The 13,532-nt window shown below is 40.2% G+C and overlaps 1 protein-coding gene and 1 pseudogene across 1 annotated transcript; both read left to right on the top strand.

Moving 5' to 3' along the window:
• The first annotated feature begins 466 nt into the window (after window positions 1-466).
• LOC146552713 (transcription cofactor vestigial-like protein 2) lies at window positions 467-5,422 on the top strand. Its single transcript, XM_085257114.1, has 4 exons — window positions 467-756; window positions 1,172-1,514; window positions 3,427-3,873; window positions 4,339-5,422. The coding sequence occupies exons 1-4, from the start codon at window positions 670-672 to the stop codon at window positions 4,380-4,382; spliced, it is 921 nt and encodes a 306-aa protein (XP_085113240.1). The 5' UTR covers window positions 467-669; the 3' UTR covers window positions 4,383-5,422.
• A 4,284-nt stretch (window positions 5,423-9,706) lies between these two features.
• LOC146552712 (procathepsin L-like) lies at window positions 9,707-12,329 on the top strand (annotated as a pseudogene).
• Window positions 12,330-13,532: the final 1,203 nt, after the last annotated feature.

Genomic DNA, 13,532 nt, shown 5'->3' with positions numbered 1-13,532 from the left:
AATAAAAAGTCGCTGAACCACGTGTATCATGTGCTCATTGTTGTGTGGCCAGTTATAAAGCTCAGTGACTTCATCCAAATCTATTTGTGTAACTAGATGACATTCTATTTAACCCTTTTTTTTCTACACCAGGATTACGATGGTCTGGAGTCATAATGATTTACTGTGTGCTTACAGCTTTTCTAGAATACACTCTTGCCCACTCTTTCAATTTTATATTCACAAATATTGACATAATTTACGCCTATATGTTTTAAATGAGCTTTTACACGATTACACCCATCAGGCAGTTAATTTCAGTAGTGTGTCAAATTTGCTCGAAAGCGATCTGTTATAGATGTTATGCCAGTGGGAGTCTTAATGTCGGTGATGTGGGGTGTTGAGAGCTGGTAAAGGTGGGAGGGGTTGACACAAAGATGTACAGGACAGGACACCCTCATGCTTGCTCCATAAACCTCACCACATTTTGGTACCGCAGCTGTGTGGCGCACGCAATGAAAGCGGAGAGGTGCGCTCCTCCTGGAGTGACTATGCCGAGCCTGGAACGGGCTTTTGTGCACTGATCGGCGACTAAGAAGCTCATTTCTCTCCGACATAAACGGAATGTTGACGCTCTCTCTCTCACTAAGGTCGGTTTCAACAGAGCATTGAAGACATCGCTCATTTACCATGAGCTGTTTGGATGTTATGTACCCAGCCTATGGACATTACGCATCGTACGCACCGACTGCTCCCGCTTTTATCAGTAACTTCCAGGTAAGAAATGAGCACATGTGGAAACGTTCTTGTGATAACTCTCATCTCAAGTATTGGAGCCTGTTGTGCTAGTTAACAGATATGCTAATTTATGCAGCTTGTGCGTAAAAGCAAACAACCCGATTCAAAAAGTTATTTATTTGTTTAAGTTTGTGATTTAAGAATTAGTTTGATTTATTGAGATTTTTTCTTTATATCTGTACATGTCACACCAAGCACAGAAGTCACTCTGCACCCACTAATTAGCGCCACAGCAGCTCGCACGCACACACAGATTACACATACCAGTGCTGCCTCATACAAAGAAGAGCATCGTGTCAAAATGTCTCATAGTCAGCTCCAGAACTGTCTTCTGCAACACCTGTTTCAACTCTCTCCCTGTTCTTCCTCTCCCTGCCCTCTAACACCGCGCCAGGCTGCCACAGGTCTAAATTGCACTTCATCTCATTGCCGGGATTTTATGGACACTCCCAACGGCCCCGAGGGGATGTCTGGGGGCCCAGGCACTGGAGGATCAACTTCCTCCTCTGCTTCATCCAGCTCTTCTTCCTCCTATACTCCTGCGGCTTCAAGACCAGAAGAAGGCCCCAAAGAGAAGCAGGAAGCTCCCGAGGCAGAATACCTGACTTCTCGCTGTGTCCTCTTCACCTACTACCAGGGAGACATCAGCAGCGTTGTGGATGAGCACTTCTCCAGAGCCCTCAGCTCCTATATGGATGGTGAGGGCAAACGTCGAGCACCAGAACATCGGGGAACAGGTAAATTTCATTGCGCATGCAGAAAGATTATTTGACTCAAATAAAGGTCCTTGTACCAGCAATACAAAGTCATAGTGAATGTTTGGTGTTCTTAAAGAAACTGAAAACAAAAAACAAAAGATTTCAAGATGTATTTATAAAAATCAAATTTGTGCAGTATATGCACAAAAATAAAGCAACACCAATCAATTTTATCAAATCTTTAATAGACTAATTTATTCTAGGCGTGTTTACATGACGATTGTTGGGTTTCTCCTAACTAAATCCTTCTCCTCCCATGTATTTAGGGAAGCACAGGTGGCATATTTGTCACAGTTGAGATATATTGCATGAGATTTTGAGGCCACACATGCTGAACTGACAGGGAGCGCAGCAGAGTGTCACACAGGTAATTTGGTCAGTTGAAGGGCTCATTTGTTCAAAAAGTTGTCCCTGGAAAGGTCGGGGCATCGGGTCAGGAAGGTTAGGAGCAGTTGGAAGTCAAATGGGTCTACTTTGACTCTTCCAGGCTAAAAGGTTTAAAAAAGACACAAGAGAGTCAGCGTGCATTGTTGGTTTTGTCTGTGAAAATCCCAAAATCAGACCTAGCTATAGTCAGATTTCTAATATCTGCCTCCCGGGTCTAAATATGACTCTGTGATTGCAGTATGTTTTGGCAACTTTATCTCCACGAAACGCTATGGATTTATGAGTTTATTGTGGCTTATGTTAATACCAAGTACAGATAATCCATAACTATCATCCAGAGAATCCTATAAAAGCTCAAATTAGTGTTAAGTAAAGATGTTCCTTTCCTCTTTTTACAATTTTAAATCTGATTGCACCAGGATGTAAAGTAAACAAAAATGTCGAAATGAATATTTTAAAGATGCCAGTGTTCTTTTTTGCTGCCAGCTTGACGATATCCCTTGGATATCCATGTAGGGCCTAAAGCGTCTACTCACTCTGTTGCTCTGTCGGTTTAGTCTCTTTCCTTGTTGAGTCGGACGTCTTCATTTCAGCACCAGTGCACGCTCCCTGCCTCACAACAGATGCTATGTTTATACATGACCGTAAGCGCACAGCCTCGCTGCGGTATCCCCTTCAAACGTCTCCATGGCTGCCATTCTGTCTCTTGCTCCAGCTCTTGCCCCACAATGGTTGCTCAGTCAGTTGCCCACCTGCCAGTCAGATTTATATAAGTTGCGGTCATTGTGATATGGGCAGTGGGAAACGCTGCCTCTTGGGGGGATGCATAGGGCATTTTTTTTCATATAACTATCCCATGGGAAAATTATACTGCTAAAAACATATAATGGCTTGCTGACATTCTGTCAAGGGCGAGGAGGGTGGGGGAGCAGAGAAAACAACAGGTGGGGGTGCAGGAGACAGAAGAGAGGGTTGGCGGGTGCTAGAACGGGGCTAGAATTGCTTTTGAGTGTGTGTGTGTGTCTGTGTCGGCTTGAGTGTGTTGTGAGACTTTCAAAAGTAGTGAGCTGACAGGAGAGTGAGCGATGTCACCACAGCAAGTGATTTAAGACCCTGTGAGTCTTGGGCTCGTTCCAGGTCAGAGCGCCTGCCTTATATAGAATTCCAGGGTATAGGGACATCGCGCTTTCTACCTTTCTCTTTAGCGCTCACTCCCCTCTGTCTGCTCGAACGTGGTTGTGTTTATTTCTGTGTCTTGTTGGGGCTAGGACGGTGTGACAGTATGATCCAATGGGGAAGATATCTGGGCCAGAGGGTGTAGCAGTCATGTGAGTGACATCTATGTTTTAGTATGTGTTGCTCCTCCTGCACAGCTCCAGCCTTTCCATTTGCTTCTATAAATCAATTCAATTCACTACGCAGTTGTGCAACAGTTCATGACTTGGCCGAAGTTTGACTGTTGTGCCTCCTCCTACCTCTTCTCTCCCACCTCTTCCCTTATTAGATACCCCGTCGCCTAGCAGTAGACGAAGCTTCCCCCCATCCTTCTGGGACAGTAACTACTCCTCGCCTCAGAGTCGCTCCCACTGTGAGACCGGTGCACCTTCCTATTCCATGGACCCGTACGCATCAGGGCTACACCCCAGCCTGCAGCACCCACACGCTCATCCTCATCCACACGCTCATCCACACTCCCACCCTCACCCACCAGAAAGCTGGGGATATCCTCAGGCCCAAGCCTACGGCCCCCCACGGCCTCTCCATGAACTTTATTCACCTTCGGCTTTGGAGCCCCACTATGGGCCCCTACTCATGCCTACCGTGAGGCCACCACATCTTCCCACCTTGCCAAGCCACTATGAAGTGAGCAAGCTGGAGCCCGCTACCTCATGGCCCAGTTTGCTCCCCCCAGGAGATGTCAGCCAGACCCTGGCCCTCAACATGGATGCAGGTAACCACTCAACCATGTGAGGCTTTTGGATGGTACAGTGCAGTTTTAGTGCAAGATTGAACTTTCATCCCTTTAAATTTAGCAACACAACACACCAAGCAATCCTGACTTTAAAATATCAAAGATTCATGAATAATATACAGTCAAATAACCATTTACACAAACACCCACACTCTGTTGCACACTGCTATACCAGCTTTCAGCCCCTGTAATGCTCTATATATGAAAACAAATGATCAGATGCAAACATATATACGCTCAGGAAGTTAAATAACTCAGTCACCATTATAGACACTCCCACGCATGCAGACACACTCACAAATGCACACAACACATCATAATCATCACAGGAGCCCCGCCACCCCACAAAAACAGGATGTTTGGCACAAGTAGACTCCATGACAACCTGTGTTCTGTGTTCACCATTGTCCTCCTCATTGTATCCTTTTCTTTTTTTCCCCTCAGGTCTCCAGCAGCACAAGAAAGGCAAGGAGCTCTACTGGTTCTAACGAGCCCTTCAGTCACAGTGACCAGCCATTACCAGATCCAATTAGTCCCTGGACCTACTTTGCTATTGTCGCAGCAGGTCCCTTTATCCCCCGCCCCCCTCCACCATACACACTTTGCATCCCCATCTACCCACCCCCCTTCACTCTGTTTCTAGCCTCCCCTGCCAGTATACAGCCTTGCTCCAGGTCGACATGTGTGCACCATGGAGATAAAGCAAAGCGAAAGAGGGAGCGAGAGAGGGAGAGTGTCCGAACTGTCTGTAATCTGTGCTGTTGCTCTCTTTTTCTCAGCTCTTTTGGTCTCCCTCTGCTGTCACTGCACAGACCTTGGCAAGGTGGGAGCCACAGTGACCTGTTTGGACTGAGAAAGACAGGATCACAACAGACTTCTTTTTTTTTTTTTTGCAGAGGACAGAGAGATGGAAGGATGAATGGAGGGACAGAGGGATGAATAGCAGAGAGTAGGGATTTCCTCCAATGTCCCTGGTTATCTCTGTCTCATGCTCTGTGTTGGTACAGTGGTTTTCATTATCCACTTATCTGCATTTCACAAATGCAACATTCAGTGATAAACAAGAGCAGCAATTATGGCAGTTTAAGCTCTGTGACTGTTATCATGAGGCCTTTTGTGTTTGTTATTATATAATACTGCTCTCTGAAATAAAGTGTTTATATTTATTGGTGTTTATGTGCATTTCTAAAATATTAGGTTGGCCAGTGTTCTGAATTTTTTTGTGTCAAGCTGATTGTGCTTTATATATATATATATATATTTTAAAAGAGGTGATAAAGCTGACCATACCAGATCTATCATCTATCTTATGTGGAGAATATCTCTCGCATCTACCACGATTTGTTTGCTCAGAACTATCAGGTAAAACTGAACTTTCAATTTGATGCTGTTCCATTTTAGTCCTTTTGTTCTCTGTCATTCGTGGAAATTTTGAATTTTGGCTTTCTTAATATTTGTGGGATTATTTTTTCGGTGTGCTCATTTTTTCGTGTCCAAGAATGTGATGTCAATAAATATTTTTATGGTTCATTGTCACATCTCATAAATGTTTACCTTGAACGATGTTAGCAACATGAATATAAGAGAGTAATATTTCTAGATAATAAATACTAATATTAGCCTGAAGAAATTTGGCTCCATGGGAAGACTCCAGGTGTCAGGTAACATATCTGTGATGAGGGCTTTTCGGTCTGTTTCTAATTTGCACACTTGTTGGGTGCCCTGACATTTTCATAGCTGTCTGATTCCCAGATACAGTAGCAGAGCCAGATGTGATCAAGGTTACGCTGTGCACCTCGTCTTATTTAAAAGGCCTTCCATTTGAATTCCTGCTTGCATTCACACTTTGTCACCTATAAAGTGGGAATGAGTGGCAAATGCCAGCCACGTGTAACCAGAGAAGAAGCAAGCCATCCCAGCTATGCACCAAATGTTGCTGTGTTATTGATCTGATAATCAGATTATGCCCTAAGGTATGCCAGTCTTGGCCACCGTCACAATTTAGTGGCTGTTATGTGTGACCCCTCGCCCCCTTAAGAGAGCAGCCAACTATGTGATTGGCTTTAATCTGAGGAAACATGTAGAGTAATAAAATTAAAAGAGTTTACCAGGGATAGCTTTCCTGTCAGCTTCCCATTCCAACCACCTTACAGCCTTTTCATGCTAGTATTGTTGCTGGCACTAGCCTCTTTTTTTTTTTTACCCTCCAGGATCTAATCCATAGTAAGTGTGCAGCCACAGATATTGTCACATTACAGTACATGGCTGTCAATAAATCCCACATAATGTGAAGCAGCACATTCAAGTGTAGTTTGTATGAGGAAGGCATAAATTGACTCACTATGGATAACACCAAGATTAAAATTAAAATTGATTTAACCTAAAGTTGTAGCTTAATTTGATTAATTACTGATTCGTTAGTTTTATTACTAACAGAAAGTGGATTTGGTTTGGTGGTTTCCATGTTTGTTAGTAAACTGAAATATTCCAAATGAAATAGTGACATCTCCTGTGTGTTTATAGCACTGCAAAGCCAACAACAAATAAAGGTTTACAGGGCACACTTACAACAGGTTGAGCTGCTGTAATGCAGCCAAGACACAGTTTATGGCGCTTTTACAGCAACACTAACTAAAACTAGCTATGAAAACACAAAATTAAGAATTAAAAAATAGCATGAGCTTCTTCTTTGAGCGAATAAATTGCTTTGCATATTTATCCGTGACTACTGGAGAGCACCTGTCAGATCAACTGTCAAAACCAAGAACTACTTTAGCTCATTTTTTATAACTATTTGACCAGTATTATCTCTTAGTACAGAGGTCACTGTTGATTACTTGGTTGATTATATATAGCTTTATCAATAGCTACTAACGAGCCCAATGCAAAAAAAAACCCCTTGCATTTGCTCCAGCTATATAATCATTACACTGAAAAGACATTTTCATAAATGTGCACAGACTGTCTGTTAATAAAAAATAATACATAATCATGTGTAAAAAACATGGCACAGAAATTTGAGAACAACATGTTCAGGACAACATCTCAACATATGGGAGCAAAGGTTAGTGGCCGACATTACTGAGCACTTTCTGAGAACCACTGATTGCCTCACTTGCACTATGCATTGGTTTCAGTAAGAGTTTATAATAAGACAAACCCTATGCTGACCCAGATTCAAAACAATAGTCATATGATGGCTCATTGGTGGTAGTCACATGATACAGGTTCTAGAGTCAAATGGCACATTATATACAAATACAGATTTACTACATGTTTGTGATCCAAATCTTCAACTTTTATTTTAATAATCATATGATTCACTCAGTGATCAACTGTCATCCTCCCTGCTTTAAATAAACTGGAATCTTTTAACCTGATTACTGAGTGTAAAACACAGTAAACTTGAGTTTTGTGCTTTACTCATCTGAATTTCTTAAACATGTGACTTTCCTGCTGTTTTAACTTTTAATATCTAACTGATACAATCATCATGTGCAAGCTAAAGGAGACAAATAAAAATGAAGCAAGAAACACATGTGATGTAGTATAAACAAGTGGTAGCAGAAATCACAAAACACACACAAAACTTTTTTTCTTCACTTTTAATTTTTCCAGATAAGTCCCTAGACCCATTTACCATAACATGTTCACATGCTTTACTTCCACATTTTTCCCGAAACAAGCAGACAAAAATGTGCAAACTTTGATTTGTGAACTTCCATCCTCGTAATTGCTGTTGTGCTGACTCACGGTGAACCTGTTACTTGTTATGCATCCACGCTATGCTGCACCTGACCACTTCTGCTGGACTTCACAATAAAAACAAATCATTTTAATACTATGTGAGATTAATTTATCTAGCTGGGAGACATGCCACCCCCCAGGAAAAAAATAATGACATTTATTTATTATAATAAAATAATTAAACACATAAAATCAATAAAATCAACCTTCCTAATAATAAAAAATAATAATAAAAAGATAACTTTATTATCTATTACAATCTTCATGTTTGTCTACGATCGTCTATTGTGAATAGTTTTCATGACTCTACACATTTGTCTGGTTCCCATACTAACAGCTGTAGTTGTTTTTTTTCACACATTATAGGTTTTTTCACTTTAGAGGATTTTGACTTTCAGGCTTTAATTTTAAATATATTTTACAGAGTAGTATTACTTTCACTTAAGTGAAAAAACAAACAAAAACGAAACAAAAACTGTGTTCTTCTACCACTAATGAACTGTCCTCTCATGCCTTACATTAGCCACTGCTGAAAATATATAAAGCATTATAATACTACTGCAAAGCTACACTGTAGCAATAGTTATGCATTTCTATCATAGAAAGAAAACAGCATATTGTTTTTTTTTTTTATTGATCCAGAGGTATTAGAATTCAAACTATTTGCACTTTTCTGACAGAAATAACCCCAATCTTGTGTACAAAATACTGATATCTGTGCTTTCAGTTGGGATGTCAGATGCATGACATAAACTAAAATAAGAGTTCCTTGAAATCTGTAAACTTTTTGCTTAGTTCTTAGTTTCCCACCCACTCCACATCTTCTTTATGGCTATCGTAACACTGAAAGCCTTGTGACCACTAGTCAGCCAGACAGACAGACGTCAGTTACAGAAGATAAATTGCCAGTAAAAAAAAAGGCTGATATCTTACTTACAGGGAAGAATTTAAAGACAAAATGCACATTTTTGTATTTGCACTGATAAAGATGGGTGGGATTTGCCCAGAAAATCAGGCCTTACAGTCAAGCTTAAAAACAGGATGTGTTTGTGGAAACAGAAAGGAAGTGTTGAATAACTGTCAGTGGAAACCCGCATGAATCATAAATCAAACAATATCAAACTCAGAATAGAGTTTATCGGAAGTTGTGTGTGGCTGTGTGCTTGTTTGCACCGTAGCTCAAAACCTTAAGAAAACTTTCAGACAAAAGGGGACAAAAATTCCATATTTGTGGGAAAATTTAGAGACTTTAATCAGTCTACGAGAGGTTATATGCGTACATATGAAGACAATACATCATTTCAGTTTCTTAAAGAAGAAAAAAGATGGGGTAACACTTCAAATACATCCTGATCATTCATGTAACTCATTAAACAACATTCACTGAGTGGGTGTTAGCTGAGGTGCCACCTACAATTTCAAGAAATAAAAGCACCTCTATGAGGATTTTGCATATTTTCCAGAATGATGTAATCTGTTTCTTCTTAAGGGTTTCAGCTCGCAGGTGGATGACACATTAGCACACGCGCTGTGTTGTTTCTGTATGTCTGCTTTGTTTTTGTTTGTTTGTTTTTTCTGCTGTTGTTCGTTTTGGAGACTTCCCATCTCTTTGTGGTGGGAAACAGATTACAGGGGAAAACACATAACAATAACACATACAGACATATGGTGTTTGTTGAACGTGAATCCATATGACTAAACCCAAAACTGATCATGCCCTCAAAAAAACCTAAAAACCAAAGAAAAAGCAGTAAACAGGATTCATGACAGTAATGTTCAGTGTTTTTGCTGAGGTTGACTAAAATATTTCCTCAAAACAGTGTCATCGTGCGATCCTCCTCTTAATGTATAACTCCACCTTTGTCTGTTTCAGTGATTGACTTTCATGTGCCATATTTTTTGTGACCTGCTGACAGCCACCTGACTGGAATACTGTAGTCATAACTGTAGCTGGCTATATAAGAACTCCTCAGACAGCTCTACAACACCCACAGGTGCTTCTACCTCAGTCTTCAGCACATACACTGACATCGAGCCAGGTGAGTAGCTACAGCACAGACGACTGCACACACAGACTACACTTTTTAGTGACAGAATGATGAAAGAGTCATTCATTTGAGAAAGAATAGAAAGGAGAGATGAAACAGAAAGTTAAAGAAACCAGGACGTAGAGCGGATACTGTGGTAGTGTGGAAGTGACATCCAACATCACGATAGAGAGTATTTTAAAGCTGATGTGACAGGCATCAGAAACAATCTGTCTGGTTTTCTGCACACCACACAGGATCTGTGTCTTTTTCTGCTTGTGTCCAGTCAAGATGAAGTTGCTGCTTGTTGTTGCTGCTGTTCTGGCTGTGGCCAGCTGTGCCAGCATCTCTCTGGAAGATCTGGAGTTCATGCCTGGAAACTCAAGTTTGGTGAGACAGCAGACTCTTCCTCTCCTATTTGTTTGAGCTTTTTGTCAAATGATATTCATCATGTTTCGTGGTCTTAAAGGAACCCTTAAATTTGGCCTTGCTCACGCTCACATGCTTGTAAAACATTATAAGACTAGAATAAAGGAAAATCTCTTACTGGAAATTAGATTGTTAATATTTAAGGATTCATCCTGGTTCCTTCATTCTCTTTCTGACAATTGTTTTTTCAAAATGGCAGAAAGATCCTACCACTCTCCATCAGAGGAGGCTCACCGGAGGCAGATCTGGCTCAACAACCGCAAATTTGTGCTTGTACACAACATCTTGGCAGACCAGGGTTTGAAGTCCTACCGCCTCGGCATGACCTACTTTGCTGACATGGTATGTTTGTATGTCTGTTTAGGTTTTTATGTGTAGGTCATCAGCATTTTTCACTGCAATTAGCAGAGAACGACACAGAGAATAGCATTTTGGATAACAACCCAATAAGCCCAGAATTATGTTCTTCTTCATCAGGAAAATGAAGAGTACAAGCGAGTGATTTCCCAGGGCTGCCTTCACTCCTTCAATGCTTCTCTGCCTCGCCGTGGCTCTACCTTCTTCAGACTTAGACTACCTGAAGGTACTGATCTGCCCGACACTGTTGACTGGAGGGATAAGGGATATGTCACTGATGTCAAGGATCAGAAGCAGTGTGGCTCCTGCTGGGCCTTCAGTGCAGTGAGTACATATAACGTAGTCTTCTCTATTATTGTAAAGCAGGAAACTTGCTCGACTGTTGGCTTCAAACTGACTGACGCTTGTTGCAGACTGGCTCACTGGAGGGTCAGCACTTCAGGAAGACAGGAAAGCTGGTGTCTCTGAGCGAGCAGCAGCTGGTCGACTGCTCGGGAGACTATGGCAATGAGGGCTGCGGTGGAGGCTGGATGGACTACGCCTTCCAGTACATCCAAGCAAATGGAGGGATTGACACTGAGGAGTCCTACCCTTATGAGGCCGAGGTAATAAAAGAGTGGAGAATAATGTGCTTATTATAATGTTATAATGTTATTGTTCATCACTTGACTGTCATTATCTTGACAAATGACAGAGTTGGAGATGAAAAGACAATTATTCATGATAGACTTGCAAACAACTGGTGTACTTTACTGCCACCTTGTGGAAAAAATATATCTAGTGACGCAAATCTGATCAAGGTCAATTTATTGACTACTTTTATATTTATCTTTAAAATTATAGCGCTTGGTAAATGCTCTCATCTCTTATATTTTTACAATAGCGACTTGCAAAATGTGTCAGTAGATAATTTTCTCTCGACTAGGATGGAAAATGCCGTTATAATCCTGATAATATTGGAGCCACATCCACTGGCTATACTGATGTGACTAAAGGCGATGAAGACGCCCTGAAAGAGGCTGTGGCCACCATCGGACCCGTTTCTGTAGCCATTGATGCTTCTCAGATGTCATTCCAATTCTACGAATCAGGTAAAACACTGTGTTGAAAGAGCCAAATAAAAATCTTATATAGAGAAAGAAATGTGAAGATTTATTTATTTATTTTTAAACCTCTCAGTCTAAATTATATGTATTTCTAGGAGTGTACAATGAGCCCCAGTGCAGCAGCTTACAGCTGGACCATGGTGTGCTGGCTGTGGGTTATGGTACTGAGGACGGAAATGACTACTGGCTGGTCAAGAACAGGTAAATAACTTGATTGATGCTCGTTCTAATAGTTACTGAGAGGTAATACATGTAGATTATTACGTCGCTACATTTGGTTACATATTATATCTGCTAAATGTTTATTAATTTGTTTCTTTCTGCAGCTGGGGTCTTGAATGGGGAGACAAGGGATACATTAAGATGAGCAGGAACAAATCCAACCAGTGTGGGATTGCTACTGCAGCAAGCTACCCTCTGGTCTGAAGAGGTCAGAAGAAACTTAAACTACTTTTTCTTTCTAGCTCTACTAAGATTTTTTTTTTAACAATTTCATTAACAATTCCTTTTAAACATATCAAACCTATGATCATGTGCACAGATTAATATAAAAATATTTGTGCATCCCACAGTTTATTGACTGATTGATTACATTTGCAGGTTTCCTCAGTGAGGCGGAGATCAGTGGCATGTAATCAACATTAATTTTATTTTTATTATTTCATTTTTTTTTTCAGGGTAAAGAGTCACCCTTTGCCCTGGTTTATGTTTAATAGAAAGGTATATAAAATTGTAAATAAATATAAATAAATAAAATATTTCACAGTGATTTAAACATTTGTTTGTGCGTTTCTCTTTGTTGGGGGTGTTTGGCTTTGTAACCATTCAGTGGTTTATCCAGACAGAGATATTCAACCTCAGTGGGATTTTTTTTGTCCCACCACACAATTTTAAATCATACAGTTCAGATGCGACTGAAGTGCAGACCTTCAACTTTAGTTCAGCAGGTTTAACAAACATTTTACTTTATTATAGTCATTTTTATACATAGTTCTTCATTAGAGCCTCAAAAGTAATTAGAGAAGTCAGTGACAAACAGTTTGTTTTGTGGCAAGTGCGGCCTTGTTTTTTTTAAACCTTTCATTGTAATTTCAAGATAGGACCTAAAGAGATGTTGGTGCAAATGATGGAACAAACAAAGTCAGACAGATCGTCTGATCTTTAGGCTGCATTTATGACTTAGTTTATTCCTAAACAGAATGAATGCTTGTAAATAAGGTCTATGTATAAATATAGCTAATACTTTCAGCCAGTTTGATGCAGCTAATTCATAAACACGTAATTAAAATTTAATTAACAGGTGCTTACGTTAATTAAAATCTTTGCCAAACCACCGAATTAAAGCTGAAATATGGCTGATTTAAAAGTTATTGCGGTGATGTGCAGCAGCAAATCTATAGAAATTGTGTCTTTGTCCAACAGTTTATAGACAGAAGTTTAGTTTGGTAGACTTTATGAATTTCTATAAAAACAAACAAATAAGCATGTAGTATACCAGTTAAAAAACAAACAAACAAGCAAACAACAACTTATCTGGATGAAGTTATGTACCTGACAGAAAGAATACTTGATCATTATCCCAAATTATGTATTTGTATTTTTTCTAAAGATTACAGAAAAGTAGCGTCTGTTTGCTTCACCTCACTCAGAACTTATGTGTTTTACAATCAATTATGATTTTCTCAAAATATGTGAAAGGGGCGTTTAATGTTATACTGATTCTTGCTTAATTTTATTCATGGTTCTTTGGCCACATTAGCTGAGCTTCAGCTGACATAAATTACTTTAAGCTGGACTAATTAATTCAAAACGAACTAGAAAAGTCTGAAATGTGGAATGAGATGCACCCTCACATACTGGCTGCTTCTTTAACATTTGGCTCGCAAACCTAAGGTGAAAAATAACAGCTGTGGGCAAGAAGTTTCAGAAGTGGGAACTTCATTTTGTAGAGAAATGTCTCCGTTGTGGTTTC

Source organism: Mchenga conophoros, linkage group LG19 (assembly GCF_057382185.1).
Source record: "Mchenga conophoros isolate Kocher_MC1m ecotype Shallow Benthic linkage group LG19, M_conophoros_male_GT1.1, whole genome shotgun sequence".
NCBI classification, from domain to species: domain Eukaryota; kingdom Metazoa; phylum Chordata; class Actinopteri; order Cichliformes; family Cichlidae; genus Mchenga; species Mchenga conophoros.
The sequence above is the reverse complement of the archived record's forward strand: the minus strand, read 5'-3'. Positions and strand labels throughout refer to the sequence as shown.

Excerpts from the sequence above, each read along its gene's own strand:
- LOC146552713 (XM_085257114.1), top strand. The coding sequence starts at position 670 with ATGAGCTGTTTGGATGTTATGTACCCAGCCTATGGACATTACGCATCG. Across the intron at positions 757-1,171 it reads CTTTTATCAGTAACTTCCAG|GCTGCCACAGGTCTAAATTG; the intron begins GTAAGAAATGAG and ends ACACCGCGCCAG. Across the intron at positions 1,515-3,426 it reads ACCAGAACATCGGGGAACAG|ATACCCCGTCGCCTAGCAGT; the intron begins GTAAATTTCATT and ends TTCCCTTATTAG.